At 38.9% G+C, this 26,794-nt stretch overlaps 1 protein-coding gene and 2 long non-coding RNA genes across 6 annotated transcripts; 2 read left to right on the top strand and 1 right to left on the bottom strand.

The window, feature by feature from the left end:
• The first annotated feature begins 4,546 nt into the window (after positions 1-4,546).
• Positions 4,547-6,619, top strand: LOC118560213. 2 transcript variants are annotated; one of them, XR_004929179.1, is made up of 4 exons: positions 4,547-4,639; positions 4,761-4,904; positions 5,050-5,163; positions 5,458-6,619. It is a non-coding gene; the product is annotated as an uncharacterized LOC118560213 (long non-coding RNA). The 2 variants fall into 2 exon arrangements; XR_004929180.1 differs by having other exon boundaries at positions 5,993-6,063.
• A 1,769-nt stretch (positions 6,620-8,388) lies between these two features.
• Positions 8,389-11,425, bottom strand: LOC118560214. The gene is made up of 6 exons (XM_036131048.1): positions 11,284-11,425; positions 10,019-10,120; positions 9,495-9,687; positions 9,059-9,250; positions 8,785-8,944; positions 8,389-8,537 (listed from the first exon to the last, which is right to left on the bottom strand). The coding sequence occupies exons 2-6, from the start codon at positions 10,039-10,041 to the stop codon at positions 8,389-8,391; spliced, it is 717 nt and encodes a 238-aa protein (XP_035986941.1). The 5' UTR covers positions 10,042-10,120; positions 11,284-11,425.
• A 65-nt stretch (positions 11,426-11,490) lies between these two features.
• LOC118560215 lies at positions 11,491-13,500 on the top strand. Of its 3 annotated transcripts, none has more exons than XR_004929182.1 (3): positions 11,491-11,795; positions 12,611-13,075; positions 13,164-13,500. It is a non-coding gene; the product is annotated as an uncharacterized LOC118560215 (long non-coding RNA). The 3 variants fall into 3 exon arrangements; XR_004929183.1 differs by having other exon boundaries at positions 11,565-11,603; positions 11,705-11,795; positions 12,611-13,500; XR_004929181.1 differs by having other exon boundaries at positions 12,611-13,500.
• Positions 13,501-26,794: the final 13,294 nt, after the last annotated feature.

Raw genomic sequence — 26,794 nt, 5'->3', positions numbered from 1 at the left:
ACCAATTTTATTGCTTCTGTTTCTGACGAGACGCTTACAAGTCCATCATCTACATAGAAGTTTCTTTGAATGAATCTTATGCTGTTTTTTGCAAACTTTCCTTCCCCTTGTGTGGCTAAGTACTTCAATCCAAAGTTGGCTCCAAATATATGAACCTTCATACGAAAGATACATACGAATCTTCATACGAAAGAAGAAAGGGCGGAACACTTAGGTCTCCATACTCCCACCGTAAGAAATGTAAGTAATCCTGGTCTAGAGGTGTTACATGAAACTGGTGAAACATATGTTGTATATCACACATCACAGCAACTGAAGCTTTTCTGAACCTACACAGCACTCCGATTAAAGTGTTACAGAGTGTTACTCTGTAACACTCCCTCCTATTTGGTACATCCTCTGCATCACTACGTGCAATAATGTCCTCCATAAACTTCATATAGTCTGTGTGGTATTTTTGATCTTTTTTTGAACCTGCGTGCAAGAGTATTTAATCGTTGCATTGTGCTTGACATATTATCAGGCAGATTCGGTCTGTCACCTTTAAAAGGTAATGGCATTTCATGATGTCCATCTGGTTTCTGCTTAATTTCCTTCTTGTAGCTTGTTCAAGAAGCTGTCATGATGCAGCCTCAAGGCTGCATACTGAACATTTCTCGCTCCGTCTCCAGTGCAGTCCTGATTAGGAACACCTGTCAGGCTTCAATCACCATGGACTCATTCCACCTGCTCACTCCACCATATAAACTCACCTCCATTTGTCCATGGTTACCGGTTCGTCTCCAGTCTTCTGAACATCATGCCTGTCCTGTTCCTGCTTGTGTCCTGGTCCTGTTCCTGTCTGTTCCCGTCTGCCAGTTCCTGTACCTCTGCAACCTCCGTCTAGTAAATAACTCTGGCTTTCATCATCCGCTTCTTGCTGCTTCAATAAACTCTGGAAACTAGCTCTGTGTGTGCGTGTGCTGTGTTCTGGGTTCATCCAAGACAAATCATGACAGAAGAAAATATCCTCTTGTGAAACACTTTTCTCCTCAACTGTTGTCTCAGTAAAATCTGATTCCAAAGCTGTGATTACATCCAGACCAGTGACGTGCAGTCAGGGGAGGCAAGTGAGGCCAGGCCTCACTTGTCATCATGGAAAGAAAGAAAATATATACCGTATTTTCCAGACTATAAGTCGCAGTTTTTTTCATAGTTTGGCCAGGGGTGCGACTTATACTCTGGAGCGACTATGTGTGAAATTATTTATTACCAGTATATCATTACACCTGTTATTTTCACACCAAACCACAAGAGGGCGCTCTAGGCCTGTGTTGATAAGTTCAACATTGTCGGTAACTTTTAAAAACAACTGAGAAGGGCTTAACCAAAATACTCCAGCCACTTGATATCTCCATGAATAGGAGCTTTAAGGCAGTCTTGCATCATAGATATCCATAATAAAGGCTAGATGTCTTACGGCGCAGTCTCCATCGTCATCACCGGCGGCCATCTTGCCTCAGGCAAGTTTTCTGGCGTGCTCTGTGGTACCTAATGTAAGGTGAGTGATCAGCACGAACACAAATACTCTTATCTCATTGAATTCTTGACAGATTTACAAACAGTTTGGTTTCTTACAAACGTTATGAACGTGGCTATAAATCTTGATGCTTGAACATGTCAAAATTGCAGATTTTCTTGTCGAAATATGACTTAATCGTGCAGCATAGTTGTGCATCATGGCTACTTGCGCAAGTTATCAAGGCTGAGACCACTGGTCAATTATATAGGTTTTACTGACACTAATAACGATTGTATGACAATTAATCTTTGTTGTAAATTACAATCTTTGTCGATGTGACTGTAGTTATTAGTTGGTTAATAGGCTAATAACGAACATACAACAACACTCAGATTATTGCTAACGTTAGCTGGCTAATAACAAGAAGCTGCGAAGTGAGACCTAACGTTAGTAAGTTAGCAGCTAACGTTACAGTTTAGCTAGCTGCTAACGTTAACCAGCAACTTTACATCAGTGGAAGAGGCAGAATTGCACATGATTTCCAATCGATTTGGTTTGTCAAAACATCTTACATTATGTTACAGGAATTTGCTGGGTTTATTAAAAGGAAAATGCCACACTTTTGTGCAGCCTACGGATGCTCAAATCGCCGTAGTGTCAAACAAGAGCCAGCGGGATCACCTTTCACATGTAAGATATGACATTATGATTTGTATTTGGGATAATCGTTAGTTACTTAGTGGATGTATGTACAATACAGGCTCTGTTACACAGGAACAGCGGGGCTATGACATAATAGTACTACAAGATTGTTGTTGACGCAAAGCTTTTATAAGTTTGTATTAGTTTCGTTTGGACAACTTTTTATAAGTAGTTTAGTGTGGTTGTGTTATTCTCAAGTGCATACATACATACATACAATTAACCCAAACACATTTCATTTAGGTGTGTATTTTTGTGCTTACCCTTAATGTTGAAAGAAGGAGAAAGGGTTGGAAATGTTGACAATAATTTATACATCTTGGAACATTTCTCACGTTTTTAAGGTTTCCCAAAAACGGAAAGATGAGGAGGCTGTGGGAACTTGCCCTAAGAAGGGACGGTTTTGTTGCAAATGACAGGACTCTGCTTTGCAGTGAGCACTTCAGGAGTGAGGATTTTGACTGAACAGGGCAGACTGTCCGACTTAAAGATGGTGTTGTGCCAAACATTTTCAATTTTCCAGCACATCTTCAAAGGGTATGTGTATCATTGAAATTTAATCACATATTGACATACCAATCTTATACACCGTGAATTGTTGTTGGTCACTTTTGTTTTTGTTTCTGCAAGTTATATTATGTGTTGTTTAGTAGCACCTTTTAGACACTCAAAACGTCTTTACTTAATTTTAGCTAGTAGCCACAAGTAACACAACCACCTCTAGAAGAGTGGAAGACAACCTGCCAATGGACATGTCCCAGGGTGTACCTCAACCTGATGTTGTGAGTGTTTGCATGTGGCTTGTTAAAAACAGTTTGTTATATTCAATCCTTTATCTTATAAAAAGTTTGAGAACTACGGGCTATCTGACTACATCGCTCATAAACTTGAATTTATAAACATGTGTGAACATGAAACTAAACCCAAGGGTAGGCAACCTTTACAATCAAAACAGACTTTTTTTTTCAGAGCCACAAAACATATTTTTGCCTTGTAAGTGGACAAGCTTATACAATTTCTTAAATGTATGCTGTTGTGTTTTCTGTCGGAGAATTGGAGTATCCTGTATTTAAGCTCACAGAATTGAAAAGTTAACATTTAATTCTTAAAAAAGTAAGTAATTTATATACCACTATTATTTATATATTTTTTTATATTTCTGCAAAACAACAGTGAGCCACTGGAGAGAGGGGTTTGAGCTGCAAGCGGCAGGCCACTGACCACTTGTATGCATTGCCTGCTTGCCCTAAGGCTATAAAAGCCAAACTTGAAGAAGCCTCAGCAACCGTGAGGAAACTGCAGCGGGAAAAGAGTATTGCCTTGAGGAGAGAAAAGTGGGCCAAGATGAACATGCGGGCTCTTCTGGAGGAATTGAAAGAGAAAAATCTAATCAATGAAGAGCTAAGAGACAACCTTGAATGCTATTCAGGGAAAATAAAAATATTACATTGAATATTTTGTGTGTTTTATGTTCTTTGTTGACTTCCTAGTTACTATTAAAAAGATACTTACTGAATCACTTTGCTAATTCAATTACAGATCTTCCAGTTCATCTCCTGTCGAGGCAGGCCGTAGATTACACCAAGGCCCAGAGAGATTTTGCCCTTACGCTCCATCTGCATGGTCCAAAGGCATATCACTACCTGAGAGATACCCTGCATATTCACCTGCCACACCCCAGTTCATTGCAAAGGTATTCTTCATGATGTCTAATTTTATGTTGAATTACATTAAGCACTACAGACAATAATATCATGAATGGTTAAACTTACTGATCTAACAGCTCATGTCTCACATATTGATATTATAGCAATTTTTTTCTCTATCTAGTGTCTACATTTGGGATGCTTGTGTTGGTGGTTAAATGTCTACTTTTTAATTGTACTAAGGTGGCTGAGTTCTCTTGATGCCAGACCTGGTCTCAATAAAATGATGTTGGACATGCTGGAAACACGGCGTCAGGAAGATGAGGTCAAGTACGGATGTGTCACTCTGATGCTGGATGCCATGTCCATCAAAAATCACATCCAGTATGACCCTCAGACACAAACAATGTTTGGATATGTGGACATGGGGGATCAATTGAATGAGACTGACATGGCTTCCGAAGTTCTTGTGTTCATGGTGGTTGGGCTTCAAGGTTATTGGAAAGCTCCGATTGCATATTACTTAACCAAGTCCCTCACACCACAATCACAGACAGTCTTAGTAGAGCATGCATTGGAAGAGTTGCATCGTCGTCGGATAAGAGTGGTGTGCATGACAATGGATGGACGTGCATCCAATGTCAGTATGTGCACTCAACTTGGGTGCGATCTAAAAGCAGACCCCTGTGAGCCCTTGAAGACCCATTTTCCACATCCAGTAACCAATGACAATGTTTTTGTTATGATGGACGCTTGCCACATGCTGAAGCTGACACGCAATATGTTGCAGGTACATGCTCATTGTTTCAAATATCTGCTCTGATTGAGTCTCTCTGCCTTTTATACATTTTGATTGTATTTACATAATTGTGCAGAATATAGTGCTTTACAAAAAAAATCTAATTCTGCAGGCATACAGCCCCATTGGAAGCATAAATGGCAGTATCAATTAGAAGTACATAGTCCATCTGAACAATGTCCAAAAGAAAAGTGGACTACATGCTGCCAATAGAGTCACAGATAAGCATGTGAACTTTTCTAATCAGAAGATGAAGGTGTGTTTGTATGATGCTTAATGTATAGAGGGCCGCAGTAGTAATGGGCTCTAGGGCTATATTGTTTTTTATTTTATTTTATATATACATTTTGATGTTTGTAGCGCTTATAGACACTTAATTTCTCCTTTTAAACTTAATCAAGGTCTCCCTGGCTGCTCAGACTTTGAGTAGCTGTGTGGCAGTGGCGCTCTGCACGTTGCAGGAGGTGGGCTATGCAAAGTTCAAAGATTGTGAGGCTACTGCAGAATTCATAAAGGTAATGCAGCAAGGGATTTGCATTGTTGACCAAAATCATCTTCAACATTTGAGTGAATTATTGCTTTAACCCATTTAATCCTTTAACGCTCACCTTCAATTTGTAGTTTGTCTGTAGGTAATATTTAAAATGTGAATGTCACCAGAATTAACCCTTTATCTTTTTATTTTATTTTTTTTTCAATTTAGGCATCAAAAACAATTAAATAATTAATGACCATCCTCAAATTCAACAATATGCAAGAAGTTGGATAAAACTCTAGTGCTTCTAGTAAATTTTGATACTTGTTTATAGATAACAGACAGGCTGTTTGACATCTTGAACAGTCGCAATCTCAGAGGCAAAGGCTTCAAAGTCCCCCTTGGTTCTAGGAATTGGACAAGCACCAGGGAGTTCTTGTCAAAAGCCAGGGGATACTTGCTCACTTTGAAGATGGAAGATGGCAAACCCCTTTACCGAACAAAGAGGTCTTTTAAAATAGTGACTGTTGTATTAATGATGCACTGACACCATTTGCTGTCGCCAATACCCAGTACAAATCCTTTTAGTATAATTAAATGATCAGAATGAGACTGCTGATTTAGAAAATATGGGTTTATTATATTCTGTTAGATTTATACAAGTAGTCAATTTACAAGTCATTAAATTATCCAAGGTAATACTCCACCGGTTTCAGTGCATCCCTCAACAAGTCCATGAGTTCATGAGATGCTTCGTTCTCTTATTTATCTATCTTCTGCATCGAGTTCAGATGCTCTGTTCTCCTGTCTGCATCGAGTTCATAAGATGCTCTGTTCTCTTGTTTATCTATGTTCTGCATCGAGTTCAGATGCTCTGTCCTCTTGTTTGCATCGTGTTCATGAGATGCTCTTTTCGGTCTGCGTCAAGTTCATAAAGCGGTACGTATTATTAATATAATACTATCTTGTTCCAACGTGTTTGCAGTTTGCAAATTTGTTTCAGTTCGAATTCTCTTGTATTCAGTTTTTTCCTCCCCAGATGCCGGTGTCAAAGAGGTATGTATTGGATGGTCTGCATGTTATGCTGTGAATTGATTCAAGAAGGTTTTGTGTCCCTAAAATAAATTTTTAGGGACATAGCCGTTCGCCTGCTCTGTGAGCAGAAGCTGGGGCCCAATCTTTGCGCCCCTGCGCACAGAGGAAAGGGACGCTAATCGTGCAAAACGGAGCGAGTTTTTGCGGGGTAATGAACCGAGGAATCTCGGGTGGCATTTTAGCATATCATAGTTAACAGGTGTAAAATAGTTTGTTTATGAGATGCGACCTAAGTTGGAGTCGATCCGGCAACCTTGATTTTATCTGCCACTTTTCAGTTCCTCCGCCGGTTAAATCCCTCATAGGAGTTAATGGTTTATTGTATATAACAGGGATTCCCAAAGTGTGGTGCGCGCACCCCTGGGGGTGCGCGAGCTGCCACTAGGGGGTGCGCGAGCTGAAATCTGTAATGGCGGTCTGACAGTGTTTTTTCCATAGACATAATATAAGAGTAGACGCGTCATTGGGCGGGTTCTGCCTATGCTGCGATGCGTCAGAGCGTCCGCCATCTTAAATGTGGCAAATCTGCAGTTACTCAGTCACTTAAACAGTATCAGAGGGACTTTAATCTCTGAATATACTTTGTATTCGTAGTATTTTTTTTGTAATATTACAAGTTTATTTTCGTATCCCTTTAGCTTCATTCTCCTGAATTTATTCTCCTAAAGAATAAAAATATTTAAAATAATCTAACCTGGCCCTATTACTCCAGGAGTGAAATAATTCTGCAAACTGTGATTATTCTGGAAATGTTCCCCCTTAATTCTCATAATATGATGTTTTTATCATAACATTATCACTTTTGTGTTTGTTTGTTTATTTTTACTTTCTTGACCTAGGACTTTTTTTTCCTCATATTATTATTTTTACCTCTTTAATACTCACCCAAAAAGTCTGTTCCTAAAGGTTCACATGTGACACGGTTTTATGAAATAATGAAGACCACAATGTTTAGATTTAACAAATTGATCATATTCATAACACATTCACACACACACACACACACACACACACACACACACACACACACACACACACACACACATATATATATATATATATATATATATATATATATATATATATATATATATATATATATGTGTGTGTGTGTGTGTGTGTGTGTGTGTATTTATTGCAGCACAGGAATGAGGCATCTTCTCTGATCCACGTTCACAATAACAGAACTCAACTTTTTTCTGCCACATACAATATGGCGGTGACGTTGACGTGCGAACCTGCGCCCTATGACGCGTCTACGTATATATGTCTATGGTTTTTTCCCCCACACCATAAAGACGTGTAAATAATCATTTCCTTTGTGGAAACAAAAATCAAAACAGCAAATTTAATAAATAAATAAAATGTATTGACATGAAAATGTATTTATTTTAAAAAGTGTTGTTCTACACTTCATCGTAATATGAATTTATCTTCTTCTACGCATTGTGCTTCAATACGTAGAAGAAGCAGCTTGTGCCCGCTACTTCATTCATTCTCGCAAATATGCTCAGTTGGCTGAAACCAGGGAATCGGAGGCAACAGGTGAGTGAATTGCAAACCATTGACAAATGTCTCTCCAACTCTTTCCTCGCTTCACGTCGTGTACGTCAGTAGAGGGACAATTGAATTTGAGCCAAAAGTTTTTACAAGCTTAAATTGAGCGACCACCCAGATAACAATTTTTTTATGGCCCAAATTTGGCCCGAATGTGGCTTGCCATTTTGGAAAAGCTTTGGAATGATGTACGGCCCAAATTTGGGCCAACTCTGGCATGCCAAATAAAGAACAAATCTCAGCCAAAAGTAAGCCAAAATGGATTTTGGAATTCCAAAGTGTTGCCAAACCTACCCCAGAGAGAAGCCAAAAACCCATAACCTTGCCAAAAACTAGCCTAAACTGATCCAAAAGGATGCCATAATTGAACCAAAATGATGCCACAATATATTTTTAATTCTATTTACTTATTTATTTATTCATTCATTCATTCATTCGTGTGATAACTATGTCCTAGTATCCTAGGCTCATGTACTATTTATGTGTTATAACTGTATGTATTGTATGTATAAAAAACGAAACAAACATTTTATATATGTATATATATATATATATATATATACTTTATTTTTTTAATTAATGTCTTAAAACAATAAATTAAGGATTGATACAATTATTCTGCTGGCTGCCCTTGGCTGGAGCCTGGCAGCCGATTTTTCCTCCCCCCCTCTCGATCCCCAGCCCAGTAGAACCACCTTTTAATAGCATCAACAATGGTCAGATCAGTTGCTTCCAGACAGATTGGGTTACGTCTGACAGCATCTGAAAATGACATAACAAATTAAAGAAAAACAATACTGCAGAAAAACTTAATCTGGTACAAGTAACATGGCAAACAGCTCATCCAATTTACAAACTGCAATCGTGATCATTAAACAGTGGTCATGAGCATTGCCAAAAGGGCATGGGAGATTAAATTCTGTTTAATTCTAATCAAGACAAATAATAATAATAATAATAATAATAATAATAGAATAAATAGTCAATATGGATGCAGGATAATCCTTACCTGTCACAACTGCCCTGAGGTGGAGCTTTTCAAAAGGCACCTTGCCATTCAGGCCACGCCATGAGATCGTCTTAGCAAGGTCATTTTTGATGGCCTGTTTTAAAATGCGCCACACAGTTTCTTTTACTGTTGCCCCCCCTGCCAATCCAAGAGTGATGACCTAAGTACAAAAAGAAAAAAAAAAAAAATTAGGAATTCAAAATAAAAGAGTCCCATTTTCCATCATCAATTCGGCATAAACATCAATTAAAAAAAGAAATTGAAAGCAGCTCACCAGTTCCTTACGGAGGTCTGGTTGATTTGCTAGATCCTTCTCAAGTTTATACAGGGCAGGCTTATCACTCAGAGGGAAGATGGTCATGTGGGATGCTGCGATGCTGCTGCTCTGCTGCTGCTCTGACCCTGCCATGTCACCATAATGTTGCTCTATTGCCTGGCGGAGGGTTGACCCCAGGTTCATTACATGCTGAAGGTGAATGTAGAAAAAAGAATATAAGAATTTTAAACCTATGAACTTTGTCATTAGTGAACAACAATGTAAGTTGTCAATTAAGCCTAAAGCTGCAAATTATCTGACATTTTAATGTCAAAAAGCTTGCTGACTGCTGATCAATCATCCCTATTCCCTGAATCCCTGAATAATCCCTAAAGAGCTAATTTCAAACATATTTATTTACAACTAGAGATAAAATGATTATGCAATTATATACCTGAGAATTCTGAGGCTCCTCAATAGATGAGGGGACCTCAACAAACCCACATTCTGTATTTGGCATCAGAATGAAGCGCCTGGAATTGGAGGGAGGTCTTGGGATAGCGGGGGCCTTGGGAAGAGACACAGTCTTCCTTTTCGGTGGACTGAGGTTTTCCTCCTCCTCCTGGTCTCTATTATATCTACTTGGCCTTTGCTAGAGAGACACAAAAGACACAGACATCAACATCGGCATCAGATACAAAGAATGAACTGAACTCCTAGTATTTAATACAAAAGTAAACAGAGAATATTATGTGCCCAGCAGGTATATAACACTGTTATATGAAAACATTGTCATATGGTAATTCTAAAGTAAATTGACCCATACGCATGCCACTTTTTAAAGAATGTGTGTGTGTGTGTGTGTGTGTGTGTGTGTGTGTGTGTGTGTGTGTGTGTGTGTGTGTGTGTGTGTGTGTGTGTGTGTGTGTGTGTGTGTGTGTGTGTAGAGAGAGAGAGAGAGATGCATAAAAGTCATACTTAAGTTTTCTTTTAGGCCGCATGTCTTGGTCGTCTGCCTCTGATGTATAGTCCGTCTGTTCCAGAGCCAGTGAAACCGCTTACGGCACTCTAAAATACTGTCTGTTGAGTAGAACACAATTTTAGGATTATGTTTCCTTTTGACATTACTAATCAGTTCATTTTCTAAAGTAGAGTAGAGTAAACCTGAAGAATAAAATATCCTGGCTTCTGTGTGAACAGGCCATGTACTTTGGGCCTCCTCCAGCTGCTTGATGGCCCTCTGAACTCCCTTACTATTGTATAGTAAAATGTAGAAGGGGTATTCAATTAGCTTTTTTTAAAACAATGAACTAATTTCGCTCCAAGTCGTGGCTATCTACAGTAGTGATCAATAAAACTGTAAGACAAAATTCTTCAGATAGTTTATTTTAACATGGTTCAAACCACAGGAGCAAAATAAGATAGACCTGCTCCAAACAGTAACATTGTGGCAAAATAGACAAATGACGTCAAGCAATTTCCTGAAGCTGATTAAGATTCACAATATGAATTCACACTCCTCTCCCCCTGCTGTCACTTGTCACCCGCTGCGCACTCCCCAGCTGCCCCGCAGGACCATAGAGCAGGACAGGTACATAGTTATAGTAACGGTGCTACTGCCCAACACTGCTGATTAAAATGTAATCCTGCCAAGTAGCCTAATCTCTGTTTTATCAAATATACCCGTGAGACCCTCACATAGACATTTTCACACAGTAAAATGGCGTGTAACCCACAATAGTGGGTTTATATATTTAAACGAGAGAATAAAGACATTCAAAGCAACGGTCCGTCCAGCTGTAAGCGTCAAACACAAAGAAGTACGTGATATTTCAACGTGTACATAAGAGGAATGTACGCTATCGCCCCCTGTGGTCGCAGAATTTGGTGTAACATCCGGAACTAGCCAACTCGGCTCGGCGGTGAGAGAGCCCAGTGCTGATCTGGGCTGTATTTACTTAGCTTCGGACACACAGCTGACAGCCGCCACCAGCGGTCAGAGACGTTTTAATTATCCATATCAGATTGCTTGATTCAGCAACCCAGCTAACTACAATCTCGAGTGCGATGACTAACGTTAGCCTACGATCAGATCAAAAATGAATGTACTTCCGACAGTCATGTTATTCATAGGCTAAAATGAAAGTTGCGTGAATGACCCACGTCTCAAACAGATAAAACAAAACAATTACATTTGTCTAGCAGAAATAAACCACTTTGGAGAAAAGGAAAAATGTACTCACCTTCACCTTCAGTGATCACGCCGAGAAATGAGATCTGTCCGTTGAAAATTCCCCGCTCTCTGTGCTGACTTTTGGCAAGCCTGAGGGATGCCATGTGTGAAGCTGACACCCCACCCACGTCAAAAAATTCAGCAAATAGTCTGAATGGTTAGTGCTCCGTTTGTGCAGGTTTGTGCCGTTGAAATTTTCGTTTGTGCTGCTTTGGTTTCGGAGATATTATGAAATTTACTTTCAGCCGATGACGTCATCCCAGCCCGCCGCTTCAAAACAAAGCGCTGTTTTTCTTTCTTTGCTGGTGCTGAGCTGGACCTAAAACCAAAGTAGGCTACTTTTTTAGTGCTTCGTTTGTGCAGGTTTGTGCCGTTAAAATTGTCATTTTCTGCTGCTTTGGTTTCGGAGATATTATGAATTTTAATTTCAGACGATGACGTCACCCCAGCCCGCCGCTTCAAAACAAAGCGCTAAGTTTTTCGTTCTTTGCTGGTGCTGAGCTGGATCCAAAACAAACCACGGTAGGCTACTTTTTCAGTGCCTCGTTTGTGCTGGTTTGTGCCATTGAAATTAGCGTTTGTGCTGCTTTGGTTTTGAAGATATTAAAGAATATTTGTTAAGGTCATCCAGAGTTCACCATCCCCCCCATTTTGCTTCGAATCCGACCAAACTGGTCTACTTTTTTTGTGCTTTGTTTGTGCAGGTTTGTGCCGTTAAAATTGGCGTTTGTGCTGCTTTGGTTTCGGAGATATTATGAATTTTATTTCGACAGTGGAAGTCATCAGAGCCCGACACTGCAAAATGAACTGGAGCTCTTCGTTTTTTTTAAAGCTTGATTCATAATTCACAAGTCTTATATAACCAGGGCAATAGCAACCATATTTTTTTCAATTATCAACGACAACCTTGGAGTAAACTCAAATGTTTAATTAAGATTTGCAGCCCAATAGTTTTTGCAGAGCGCTACGTTTTTTGTGCTGAGCTCAATACAAAACAAACCAAATTGGTCTATTTTTTTTAGGCTTTTCTAATTCAATCTATATGCTTTATACTTTCAGCTGATAACACAGTCAATATGTTCATAGTTGAACAATATTTCCCACTTCATGCATAAAGCTAGTAAAAATTGGAGTGGTCCTTCAGCCTAATTAAAGGTTTAGTTTAGGTGGACAAAGGAACGTTTTAGGAGATTGTTCCTTACAGTGTTGTTCGATTTTAGAGGCTAACCGTGTGATTATTTGTTTTTGGCAGGTTTTTTGCTATTGTTTTTAGTTTGGGTATGTTTTCTGCGTTTATATAAGCCTGTATACTTTAATTGCCTTATTGTTTGGTGCAGACATCCACCCTGATAAAACAAGGCGGAAGTTTCCCAGACTGGTTCCCAAGTAGCACACGGAAGCATTCGTTGATGTACGTCTTCAGATCAGGGTAAGGAGTGAAGGCCTTCACCAATGCACCAAGAATAGCCAGAGAAAAGTCACTCACGGCTTCCTTTGGTACAGCAGCACCCGTACGAAGCCATTCTGTCAGCCATGTTGCAATAGCATTAATGTCGTGTCTCTCTGACAGCATTTGCACAACTGGGACTGAGGAATTGTCCCCTGTCAGAACGCCCTGATAAAGGAAGATGTGGCCAGATGTACCATTTGGTCTCACAAGTCAACAACCGAGCCTGTTGCATCAAAGCAAACTACAGAGGGGCATTTTTTGGACAATGCTCTATACACATGGAGCTGAGTTGGACTCCAATAGTGGCAGAAGAACTTGTCTAGACCAATGTCTCTTATACAACCACTGTGAGGTGTGCTATATTTTAGCAATTGCAAAGACAAAATTGGATCTTTGTCACCTAATTCCAAATCTCTTCTCTCTTGCTTTGCTTTTCGTAGGGTCGCCAAATTTGGTAGGTGACTTGGCTCAGGATCTCCAATATCCATCAAATCTGATGCCTTCGCTGACCTCCATACAGCCGGCTCCATCCTGCGCTCACACAGCTCTTTTGAAATCTGTGCACGAAGGTCTCCAGACATGAACCTCTTGGAACGGCCAGTGTGCAGGGAGATATCAGTGTCTTCGATGGAACACTCGAGAACCATTGGGCTGTTGACTGTTGGTTCTCTGGCACATGTCATTTTTAACATGGCCTTGACACTCTTTACAGAAGCCCTTAATGTCTATGTAGTTGCTGGTTCTAGATGAATAAACTTTTGCTCTCTGGAACACAAATGTGCATGTACTTTTAACTTTTTTCCAGATCAGGTGGTTGAGTACATGACTCCAAGTGCCTGGCTTCAAAATCAGATATTCCCTTTTGCCGGATGATGAAAACTTGTCATTGTATTGTACTTTTTCAGGTACAAATTTCATCCATTCCTCAAAAGGGACTTCAAGCTGAAAAACTGAGCAGCTGTCCAGTCCAGGAGAAATGGAGCCAGAATCAAACTCTGTGTCCACACTGCTCTCAGGATCAGTTTCCTGCTCATTGATCTCCAAACATGACCAGATGTTGTGTCTGTTTAACTTTACAAAAGTGTACAGGGCTTTTGGAGACATCTTATTTTCCAGCTGCTGACTTTGTTCTCTCCAAATAGTGGCAGCCGGAGTGGCTATTTTGCCATTTAGAAAGATGGCCTCTTTTGAAGTGCAGAGAACTGCAAAAAGGGAATCCCTGTCTACGGATGGCTGTCGAGGCATCTAGTTAAAGAATAAAAAGACTGATTAGCATTAAATCAAACATGCTGGCCTATAATATCTGTCATGCCATGAAAAATTAATATTATAGAATTGTTACAACTCGAAACCTTAGTCGTCTTACGTAATTCTAGATGTCATTTATGCATTTTTACTACTTGTTAATGTTCAATTAAAGTATCAGTTCAACTTTAAAAATGTGTCTTAGCTCTGGAGTCTACAGATGTGCCTAATCACCTAATCATTGTGAAGCCTTGCAGAATGTTTCAAGAAATTCAAGTCTGGACTTAAAATGTAATTGAATTGTGGATTTCCAGAAATATGCATTGCAGTGTATGAAATTAACTTCCTGATCCCCTGGCCAAGTTAGCTAAATATGACATAGTTGTCATGTGCAAGTGTGACTAAAAATAACTTATTTGGTGCTAGGATTTACTCCCATGTGGCAGCTAGCCCTGTATGTATGGCATTTAACCAAGAATATCCCACTATTTATTCTCTTACCTTGTTCCAAAAATCTCATTTGACAGATGTCCAAAAAATTCCAAGAATGTCAATTTTAAGCCAAAAAATAAATAAACAAGACTATTCAAAGTTTTAAAGGCTAATGCTCTTGCTGCCTAGACAAGATCACTGGCTCACTGGGTGGCGTCACTCCCTATGGCATTGCGTGAGGACTTCATATATAAACTTGCAGAATCTTAAAAAAAAAAAAAAAAAAAAAAAAAGAATCTTCACGACTTTATATATCAAATTTGCCAAACGCTTAATGCCGTTCTAAAAATTCTTACATTTAAGGTGAGAAATTGCAAATTAAGATTTGAAGCATTTCAAATGTTAAAAAGTAAATTACTTGGTTCAATTGAACCAAATTACTTAGTTCAATTGCCTACGTGCTGTGCACTTCCGTTTTTTTCATTAGCTTTTTTTTACCCGTTTGCTGCCGAATATGCGGAAAATAACTGTCCACGATGTGAATAGGATTATCAAAACCACCTTAAAAAAAGCCCAGTTATTTTAAAATACAATATAAGTAACAGGTAAAATAGTTTCAGAAGTTATAAGCATATCATAACGGTTGCAGATCGTGAGGTTTTGAGCAAGGCGTGTGTATAGGCAGGTGCTTCCCCCCTTCATTTCTGAGAGGATAATATTAAATTACTTTGGAGAAAGGTAAATGTATTGGTGGGTTACTTGACATTGCTGCCTAAAGTAAGGTTCTTTAAATGAGACAGAATAAATCGTAATATTTATTAAAGGAATAAAGTACAAAACAATAAGACATTTTACAATAGCAGCTTAAATAACATGCATGACAAAAGAAAAATACAAAATTAATAACTGCCTTTCTTGAGAAAAGTGAGACCAAACGGTAGATCTGACCACATCTTTTTACACCAATGAAGAACATCATTAAGGACGCCAGCCATCCTGCACATGGACTGTTCCAGCCTCTCCCCTCAGTCAGGAGGCTGAGATCCATGAGATGGGACTCGTGGTGAAACTGCCTTCATGTGTCGACTTCATGGCTTGCTGTTGTTGAATAATCACTTTCTTTCCGTGTGCCAACCAAGCCACTGTATAAAATAAGCATACTTATAACAGTGGAAACTAAAAAAATAAACAAAAACATGTTTCCCAAGAGGTCTTTGCCAATAAGCAGGAATATATAAATAATTTAATAAGAACGCTGTAGGGGGGAAAACAGGCTCGGTAAATGACACAACTTCATAGTAATGTTACTAGTTTATCAGTAGAAATATATCAAAAAAACATACGTTTTTTCCAATGTTGGCAATAACATATGATTTACCTTTGTCCCAGACTAAATTGCTGACAAGAATTTACAGGCTCAAAAACAGCGTGAAACAGCAACAGCAGGTGAAATTTATGCACGTGTAATCAATTCAGTTGGTCAGGTGATCACCTGAAAGTATAAAGCATACAGTTTGAATCGGAAACCAAAGCAGCACAAAGGCTCATTTTATCGGCACAAACCTGCACAAACGAAGCACTAAAAAAGTAGCCTACTTTGGTTTTGGATCCAGCTCAGCACTAGCAAAGAAAGAAAAACAGCGCTTTGTTTTGAAGCGGAGGGCTGGGATGACGTCATCGGCTGAAAGTAAATTTCATAATATCTCCGAAACCAAAGCAGCACAAACGAAAATTTCAACGGCACAAACCTGCACAAACGGAGCACTAACGAACTAGCCCACTTTGGTTTGTTTTGGAGCGCTATGGGGGGATGGTGACGTAATCGGCCAAAATTATAACTTTTAATTTCTCAAAAACGAAAGTTGCACAAACGAAAATTTCAACGGCACAAACCTGCACAAACGGAGCACTAACGAACTAGCCCACTTTGGTTTGTTTTGGAGCGATATGGGGGGATAGTGAACTCTAGATGACCTAAAAAATAATTTTTAATATCTCAGAAACCAAAACTGCACAAACGAAAATTTCAACGGCACAAACCTGCACAAACGGAGCACTAACCATTCAGACTATTTGCTGAATTTTTTGACGTGGGTGGGGTGTCAGCTTCACACAGCTCGGTAAGCTCACAGGAAGATCGGACTTGACGAGAACGCGAGCACGCAGCACGTATTGTGCATTGGAACAGAAGTATACTCGTGACGTCATCACACCCGCAGCTCTTGAGCATTCCTTTAACGTTCAAAACTATTTATACACTACACCATCATATCTTATTGAAAACGTTTTTTATTTAAATTAATTTCTAAAAAGTATAAAAAATATCTAAAATAATTACAGAACTGTGGGTATAAAACCAGCAATAGCGGGAATTTCTTTGTGGGGAGTTGTAATTGTTCTAGTTATAGAGGCGATTGAACATCTTTAAAAATCAGCACTTTGTAGAAGCAAAATGAGCGATACGAGCAATATTGTTGTTGCTTCGGTCGTTGGTCAGCTTTACCAGCAGGCTGAAGAGGAGGTGATGCAGTTGAGGAGGCAAATCCGAGCAAGGAGAAGATTGATGCGGCAGAGGAGGCTCAGAAGGCAGGCTTTGCTCACCCATCTATTGCCAACTGGTAGGCATTTTAAGATTAACAGCCTATTTCCTACTTTTATCTTTAAAAAAATCCCCATTGATGATGATATTAAAAACGTGATCAGGTTGAAATTGTGACTATTTTTCCTATATTAATAAAAATGAAGACCCAGTTTTAACATTAATAACAGTAGGGTTAAGCTACTTTATTGCACCTCCCGACCTTCACAGCATTGATCATTAAGGAAGGAAAGAAAAAAACATTTTTATGTCTGTCCACCTTTACAGTGATTAATCTATAAATTATGTGCAGTTAGTTCAGCCCATTTTTTCAGTGAAATGGTAAAAATACCAGAGAAGGGAAGCCATTTGTTACATTTACTATACTTGACTAGTTTTACAACACTATACATTTTATCTTTTCTTTCTTGAGAACTATAATAATCTGCATGTTAAACAGGTATAGTTTTTATGCATAGAAAACGTGACAAAAAACAATTAACATTTGGCATTTTTTATTTACAGGAAGAAACAAACAAAATATGTGAGGATAAACACCTCTGTGCCGATCCTCCAAATATTTTTTAATGAAGGGGACCTGAAACCAGCCTTCAGGCTGAACAGGGCCACCATCGTACTCCTCCTTCAGCTGCTGCCCATCCAGAAGGTCCATGGATGGCCACAGGAGATAGAGGTGCTGCTGACCCTCTGCTGGCTGGCCTGTGGAGCATCCTATAGGGAAACAGCTTGCCAGTAAGATCTCTTACCTTCTTGTCCTTAAATAGAGCTAGCAATGACACACAATTGATACATAGATTATATCAATTGGATAGAAGATTAAGACAGATCAGCATATTACCTAAATTACAAGTTAATTTTATATTTGGTACAGGTCAAGTGGAGGCATGCTACAACAGACACCACGCCAAGGCTGATTAACATCATTGAGCGTGTCTTTGGTGGTCTGAAGACACGGTGGCGTTTCATCTTCTTCAGGGCGTTGGAGGTCTGCCTGACGTTTGCCCCAAAAGTAATCGCCCTCTGCTGCATCCTCCACAATATTAGTATAGTAGCAGGTGACCAGCTGGACGTGGAGGATGAGGAGGTGGACCCAGAGGAGGATGGCCATCCAGCGGCTGAAGACAGAATGCTGCTCCAGCTGGCTGCATGTTTAAGTGAACATGACTACACCTGACCTAATGTAGATCAGTTCTAGTCATGTTAACATGCTGCTTCATTTCATTTTTAACCACCTGGAAAAATACATAAAATAATGCGTAAATTAATTTCCATTCCAACTATTTTTAATTGTAAGTTTATAGGCATTGTCTGTTTTGTATAAGATTCTTAATGAGTTATTTTGTTGTTTTAAACCATGTTAGTAACTGTTAATAATTTGTTGAATATATTACACCTTCATTCTGTTCCAAAGATAAACATTTGTATAAAATAAATTTCTGTTTTTTCATATACTATATTTTCTTTCCCTCTTTCTCCTCTCAATTATTCGTGTCCTGACTCAGAAGAAACTCACTTAGATAGGAAAAACATTTATAGAATGTATTTATTTATTTATTTTATATGCTGCTGCCGTCCTAGGGAGACATTTACAATTTATTCCAGCAAGTATTGAGTTAATAAGCAACACACGTCAGTCAGATAAACACAAAACAAAATAAATCATAACCAGCGGTATTATGCACACTACTTTTTTTTAATTACGCACTAACTCTGTAACAGGCCACATAGAGAAGCTTAAAAGTATAATATTCTCGCCTCAAACGATCTTAAAACGTACTTTTGAACAACAACAGCAGCAGAAAAGGGAATTTTTTTAACTTACCGCTGTGAGCTCTGTTTGCGCTGTCTCAAATCAAGCTGCGGCCGCGGTGCATTCTGGGCAAGCGGTTCAGTCTGAAGAACGCACAAGTCTGTATCACTATTGATGGATAAATCTCATCGGTCAGAACCCGATCAAATCATTGTGTTCCAGCACAACCGAGTTCATAACAGCTAATTAAGAAGTGCATTAGTAGTATAATTCATTACAAGCTTATAGCTCTAGCATCACTACCATTTGAATCATATTTGTTATAGCTACTAATTGAGTTTGAATGACTTATTATTCAAATTTTAATACTAAATTATAATTAATAATAATAATCATATTCAATCAGCTTCTGGCATAACAAGTGACTCATGAAAACTGTAATACACAGACATCAGCGATAGTGCCTGTTTATGTATCTACGCAGGAAAACCCAAACAAAGAAGTTCTGATTTATGCTTTGTTGGATACACAGAGTGATTCATCATTTATTCTCAATGAGATAGCAAATCAATTGGACGTGAATAAAACTCCAGTTAAAATGATCTACAATGTCTTCCAAGAAAGCAATCGTACCATGTAACAACTTGAAACTCTGCAAATAAGAGGATTGTTTTCGAAAAAGAGACCTACCGTTCCAGCTGTTTACACCTGTGAATTCATGCCTGCTAATTGTAATCATATACCTACTCCTAACACGGCAAGGGAATGGCCACATTTGGAACATCTTGCTGTATACATCGCTCCATTATTGGATTGTGAAATAGGATTGCTATTGGGGTACATTTGTACACAAGCGTTGATGCCCAGAGAAGTCGTATGCAGTAAAGAAAACCAACCATATGCCTAGAGAATGGATTTGGGATGGATCATCATAAGTTTCTGTAATTCATGTGAAGAAGTTAGTGATATTATTGGAATTAGTCATTGCATCACTAGTGAAGCAAGTAATTCCAGAGATTAAACCAAACACAAAGTTGAAGAATTGAGGTTTGTTAAGTCAACAAGGCCAGAATCAAAGAAGTAACAGGTCTGGATCAGTGACGTGCGGTAGGGTTCATAGCTGGTAAAGCACTGACATAATCAGGGTGATATTTACAAATATATACACTCTACAGAGTAGACTCATTGCAAAGTTGATGAAGGAGACTGATTGTGCCAAATACATTCACCAAGAGACATGGGAAAAAATATTGATTCTTTGATAAAAAAAAAAAACAACTAAATTATTTGTCATTTGACTGGTAACAGTTTATGACTTATGATGGATTTCTGCATTTGTAACACATTTAAAAACCTATAACCCACATTACGCACATTTTATTACAAAACAAAACATGAATAATTATCGCTGTCTTACCTATACTTATAAATTAAGTCCATGCGGCACTCTTTCTGCACAAACAATATTGGTCACTTTCCGGTAAAAGTCCTCTTTATCTTCTTCTGTTTTAAAACTCTCTCAGTCTCAGTGGAGATCACTGCCAGGGAGGAAAGCCTTCCTTGATCAGGTCCCGTTCCGGCTGTATGTTTAGAGTCTTTTAGGGCTTTACTTGTTTAGCAAAACTCGCTAATAATACATCCATAACTTGGTGTGAGTCTACTATTTGGGGATCAGGAGCGGTGCCCCTTGAGCGCCCCCTGCCTAGAGACCAAAGTAACTGCCGGCCTCACCTACAACCAGTTCTTTGCCTATTATGATCGCCCAGCAAACACGAAAACATGTTACCTGCATACAGTTTGATGACCAAAAACACAATTCGTAATCCACATCCATTAAATTGTGGAAAATCCGTTCATAACTGTTTTGAAACATTGAATTTATGATCCAGAGACAGGAAGATGCATTCACAGAATGGAAGCCAGCGCAGTTAACATGGGATTGCGCAATCCCTTGGGAGGCCAAGCTCGCTGGGGCTCACCGGCTTCGCTATCAAGCGCCACCAAGGATTTACATGAAAAATAGCAAAAGTCTGCGATTTTTAAAGAGAATATGATCAAAAATTTGGAAATTAGATAAAAAAATGACTTATTACAAATGACTGAGTGAATCAAATTTATATTATGTCATTACCGTATTTTCCGGACTATAAGTCGCTCCGGAGTACAAGTCGCACCAGCCATAAAATGCATAATAAAGAAGGAAAAAACATATATAAGTCGCAAAGGAGTATAAGTCGCATTTTTGGGGGAAATTTATTTGATAATATCCAACATCAAGAACAGACATGTCATCTTGAACGGCAATTTTAAATAAAAATAGAACGGAGGCAACAACAGGCTAAATAATTGTACGGTTAGCTTACGCTACATGACACAACTGAGAACGTGCCTGGTATGTTAACATAACATATTAAGAGCTATTCAGATAACTATAGCATAAATAACATGCGAAGAAGTTAACCAAAGCGTCCATGTCACTCCAAATAACTAAAATCCAGTGAAATCTTCATCCTCTGTGACACTTTCAAATAACTCCGTTAACTCTGGAGGTAGAAGATGCGGCACTTCCGCTTCTACGTCGCTTACGGTTTCGGTTGTCACCGAAGCCCATGCTTTGTCCATCCATTCAATGACTTCCAGGAAAGTTGCACGGCGCATTCTCCTGGTTTGCCGTGAAGCTGTGCTGTTCATCCATCATCCACTGCTCACACAGGTTACGCAAGACCATAGATATCCATAATAAAGGCTAGATGTCTCGTCCACGCTGCTGGCCAATGGGGGTCGACGTCCGCACGTGGCGGCCCATCTTGCCACAGGCAGCTTGCTCATTTGTAACATTGTGTTTCAATGGCGCATTTATACTTAAATAACCATAACTTCTTCAATTGTCTAACGATTCTCACACTGTGTGGTTTGTTAAACAAAAGTCAGACATGTAGTTATCACACTACACACTTATGAATAATTAAAACCATGGAATGAAAAGAACAATGAATAAAACTTACAGGTACACATGCACAAGGTATTTATGTTAAATCAATATATGCTATTAAAACTCAGTGTACAGAATGGCAACATTATATATATATATATATATACCCAAATATTAGTGTTTATTTATATATATATATATATATATAAATAAACACTAATATTTGGGTGTGATTAATTATTTCACAGTCCTAATTTATTTATATTTACATACATTTAATATGAATATTACTGTTATAATAAAATATGAAATACTGACAAAAAAGGCTTATTGTGTGGCAACCTCTTGGTGTAGAAGCATAATTCAAGGTTTCAAATTAAAGGTAACACTTTGAAGTTTCATGTAGACTATTTGGATTATATATCAGGGGTAATTTCACAAAAGTTTCCTATTTTTAAACCATTATAAAAGTGACATTTATTTGCTATTAAAATGGTACAATAGTCCCCTTCACAAGTATAAATAGATGTAGCAAGTTGAAATCCCCACCTTCACTACTGTGATGGTATACACATGGAAGACAGAGATTTAAAAAATGACCCAAAAAACATAGCTTGGCTATGTTTTTTGGCTGTCTATGCCATACTGTGTTTCTCCGATGTGCTCTCTGAGCACAAACACATCCTCTGACCCCATCCTCTTCCGTACAATGTACACGACCTCTAGCACTTGATGGGCTGTGATCGTCTGGTACATGAGGTCTGATGAATGCCCCACTCTGCTGCCCTGACTACCATTCACTGTGCCTTCTGATGGAATCACCAGACCTTCGTTGTTTTTTAACTTCAGCAGGTGGTAGCTCTGGTCCTTGATGGCAGATGCAGCATCTATTACCAAGCTGGCACGGCAGATATCAACAGGACAGCTTTTTCAGAGCCCGTCGACAACAAATCCTGAAATAAGAGTTGGTATATTAAAATAATGTATAATAACCATGGGGAAATTAGGGAACATTTTATCTTTTTGGACCATTGTGAGATTGATTTCCCTCAGATTTTGACTATTGACACAATCGGTTGTAGGCAAAATCGACTTTCATTCAGCCTTTACCTGAAATGTACACGAGAGCGTTGTCCACAAGACCATCAAAGCGGACAGGAAGGTAGCTGTGGTCATGTACTAGCGCATCAGGAATCAGGGAAATGTCAGGAAACGGGGATGGAAGATCTTCTTCTCCTGCTGCAGAGGACATATCTACAGCTGACAGGCTAGTAGAGGTGTCAATGACAGCTGGTAGGGACTCTGTGTCATCCTGTGCAGTCACATTGCCTTCTGCATGATTTTACAACCCCTCACCGGGCCATCAGCTTCCTGAAAATGTACTTGAACTGGCTGGCATTCAGGATTGTTATTCCAGCCCCCCTTAAGAAAACACAAGGTGTATGAGTATAGTACAAAGATATTCAACACATGCTTTAAAAAGACAGACAAACAAAACAGCATACAAGCTTTTACGACACTTTGTTTGACTTCAGTGTTGCGGCTGGTAAATCTAATGAACCCCTACCCGATGCTCTGATGGAGTTGAAAGAGAAGCTCCAAGTGGTCCTGGCTGAACCTATAAGTCAGGACATATCGCTGTCCTTCAAGCAGCACAGGAACCATCAACATCAATGTGTCAATGGTTTATGATGAAGCCAAAGGACAGAGAGGAACCTTCAAAAGCAAATACTGTTTTACTATGATGATCCTGCCAAAAACAGGACACAAGAATGCAAACTAACAGTATAAGGTGAAAATAGTGAATGCTCCAAGAGAAGCACTTCTCAGGGCAGACACCAAATCCACATTTCACACAATTCACTTCATTGCCACATTTTGGGGGGCGGCAAGGGAATAAAGCTGACTAGTTTGAATCCCTGACCTTAAAAGTATAATCAATGTGAGGTTTAGGATGCTTAAATTTATTTTAGGGACACAAAACCTTCTTGAATCAATTCACAGCATAACATGCAGACCATCCAATACATACCTCTTTGACACCGGCATCTGGGGAGGAAAAAACTGAATACAAGAGGAATTCGAACTGAAACAAATTTGCAAACTGCAAACACGTTGGAGCAAGATAGTATTATATTAATAATACGTACCGCTTTATGAACTTGACGCAGACACGAAAAGAGCATCTCATGAACACGATGCAAACAAGAGGACAGAGCATCTGAACTCGATGCAGAACATTGATAAACAAGAGAACAGAGCATCTTATGAACTCGATGCAGACAGGAGAACAGAGCATCTGAACTCGATGCAGAAGATAGATAAATAAGAGAACGAAGCATCTCATGAACTCATGGACTTGTTGAGGGATGCACTGAAACCGGTGGAGTATTACCTTGGATAATTTAATGACTTGTAAATGACTACTTGTATAAATCTACAGCATATAATAAACCCATATTTTCTAAATCAGCAGTCTCATTCTGATCATTTAATTATACTAAAAGGATTTGTACTGGGTATTGGCGACAGCAAATGGTGTCAGTGCATCATTAATACAACAGTCACTATTTTAAAAGACCTCTTTGTTCGGTAAAGGGGGTTTGCCATCTTCCATCTCAAAGTGAGCAAGTATCCCCTGGCTTTTGACAAGAACTCCCTGGTGCTTGTCCAATTCCTAGAACCAAGGGGGACTTTGAAGCCTTTGCCTCTGAGATTGCGACTGTTCAAGATGTCAAACAGCCTGTCTGTTATCTATAAACAAGTATCAAAATTTACTAGAAGCACTAGAGTTTTATCCAACTTCTTGCATATTGTTGAATTTGAGGATGGTCATTAATTATTTAATTGTTTTTGATGCCTAAATTGAAAAAAAAATAAAATAAAAAGATAAAGGGTTAATTCTGGTGACATTCACATTTTAAATATTACCTACAGACAAACTACAAATTGAAGGTGAGCGTTAAAGGATTAAATGGGTTAAAGCAATAATTCACTCAAATGTTGAAGATGATTTTGGTCAACAATGCAAATCCCTTGCTGCATTACCTTTATGAATTCTGCAGTAGCCTCACAATCTTTGAACTTTGCATAGCCCACCTCCTGCAACGTGCAGAGCGCCACTGCCACACAGCTACTCAAAGTCTGAGCAGCCAGGGAGACCTTGATTAAGTTTAAAAGGAGAAATTAAGTGTCTATAAGCGCTACAAACATCAAAATGTATATATAAAATAAAATAAAAAACAATATAGCCCTAGAGCCCATTACTACTGCGGCCCTCTATACATTAAGCATCATACAAACACACCTTCATCTTCTGATTAGAAAAGTTCACATGCTTATCTGTGACTCTATTGGCAGCATGTAGTCCACTTTTCTTTTGGACATTGTTCAGATGGACTATGTACTTCCAATTGATACTGCCATTTATGCTTCCAATGGGGCTGTATGCCTGCAGAATTAGATTTTTTTTGTAAAGCACTATATTCTGCACAATTATGTAAATACAATCAAAATGTATAAAAGGCAGAGAGACTCAATCAGAGCAGATATTTGAAACAATGAGCATGTACCTGCAACATATTGCGTGTCAGCTTCAGCATGTGGCAAGCGTCCATCATAACAAAAACATTGTCATTGGTTACTGGATGTGGAAAATGGGTCTTCAAGGGCTCACAGGGGTCTGCTTTTAGATCGCACCCAAGTTGAGTGCACATACTGACATTGGATGCACGTCCATCCATTGTCATGCACACCACTCTTATCCGACGACGATGCAACTCTTCCAATGCATGCTCTACTAAGACTGTCTGTGATTGTGGTGTGAGGGACTTGGTTAAGTAATATGCAATCGGAGCTTTCCAATAACCCTTGAAGCCCAACCACCATGAACACAAGAACTTCGGAAGCCATGTCAGTCTCATTCAATTGATCCCCCATGTCCACATATCCAAACATTGTTTGTGTCTGAGGGTCATACTGGATGTGATTTTTGATGGACATGGCATCCAGCATCAGAGTGACACATCCGTACTTGACCTCATCTTCCTGACGCCGTGTTTCCAGCATGTCCAACATCATTTTATTGAGACCAGGTCTGGCATCAAGAGAACTCAGCCACCTTAGTACAATTAAAAAGTAGACATTTAACCACCAACACAAGCATCCCAAATGTACACTAGATAGAGAAAAAAATTGCTATAATATCAATATGTGAGACATGAGCTGTTAGATCAGTAAGTTTAACCATTCATGATATATTGTCTGTAGTGCTTAATGTAATTCAACATAAAATTAGACATCATGAAGAATACCTTTGCAATGAACTGGGGTGTGGCAGGTGAATATGCAGGGTATCTCTCAGGTAGTGATATGCCTTTGGACCATGCAGATGGAGCGTAAGGGCAAAATCTCTCTGGGCCTTGGTGTACTCTACGGCCTGCCTCGACAGGAGATGAACTGGAAGATCTGTAATTGAATTAGCAAAGTGATTCAGTAAGTATCTTTTTAATAGTAACTAGGAAGTCAACAAAGAACATAAAACACACAAAATATTCAATGTAATATTTTTATTTTCCCTGAATAGCATTCAAGGTTGTCTCTTAGCTCTTCATTGATTAGATTTTTCTCTTTCAATTCCTCCAGAAGAGCCCGCATGTTCATCTTGGCCCACTTTTCTCTCCTCAAGGCAATACTCTTTTCCCGCTGCAGTTTCCTCACGGTTGCTGAGGCTTCTTCAAGTTTGGCTTTTATAGCCTTAGGGCAAGCAGGCAATGCATACAAGTGGTCAGTGGCCTGCCGCTTGCAGCTCAAACCCCTCTCTCCAGTGGCTCACTGTTGTTTTTGCAGAAATATAAAAAAATATATAAATAATAGTGGTATATAAATTACTTACTTTTTAAAGAATTAAATGTTTAACTTTTCAATTCTGTGAGCTTAAATACAGGATACTCCAATTCTCCGACAGAAAACACAACAGCATACATTTAAGAAATTGTATAAGCTTGTCCACTTACAAGGCAAAAATATGTTTTTGTGGCTCTGAAAAAAAAGTCTGTTTTGATTGTAAAGGTTGCCTATCCTTGGGTTTATTTCATGTTCACACATGTTTTAA

This window comes from Fundulus heteroclitus, unplaced genomic scaffold, assembly GCF_011125445.2.
Source record: "Fundulus heteroclitus isolate FHET01 unplaced genomic scaffold, MU-UCD_Fhet_4.1 scaffold_409, whole genome shotgun sequence".
In the NCBI taxonomy this organism is placed as follows: domain Eukaryota; kingdom Metazoa; phylum Chordata; class Actinopteri; order Cyprinodontiformes; family Fundulidae; genus Fundulus; species Fundulus heteroclitus.
The sequence above is the reverse complement of the archived record's forward strand: the minus strand, read 5'-3'. Positions and strand labels throughout refer to the sequence as shown.

Bases quoted from the DNA above. Each gene is read 5' to 3' on its own strand.
- LOC118560214 (XM_036131048.1), bottom strand. From the start codon at position 10,041: ATGCGGCCTAAAAGAAAACTTAA. The intron at 9,688-10,018 runs GTATGACTTTTA...TCTCTAGCAAAG, and splicing joins CGGCCTAAAAGAAAACTTAA to GCCAAGTAGATATAATAGAG. The intron at 8,538-8,784 runs GTAAGGATTATC...TGTCATTTTCAG, and splicing joins CCTCAGGGCAGTTGTGACAG to ATGCTGTCAGACGTAACCCA.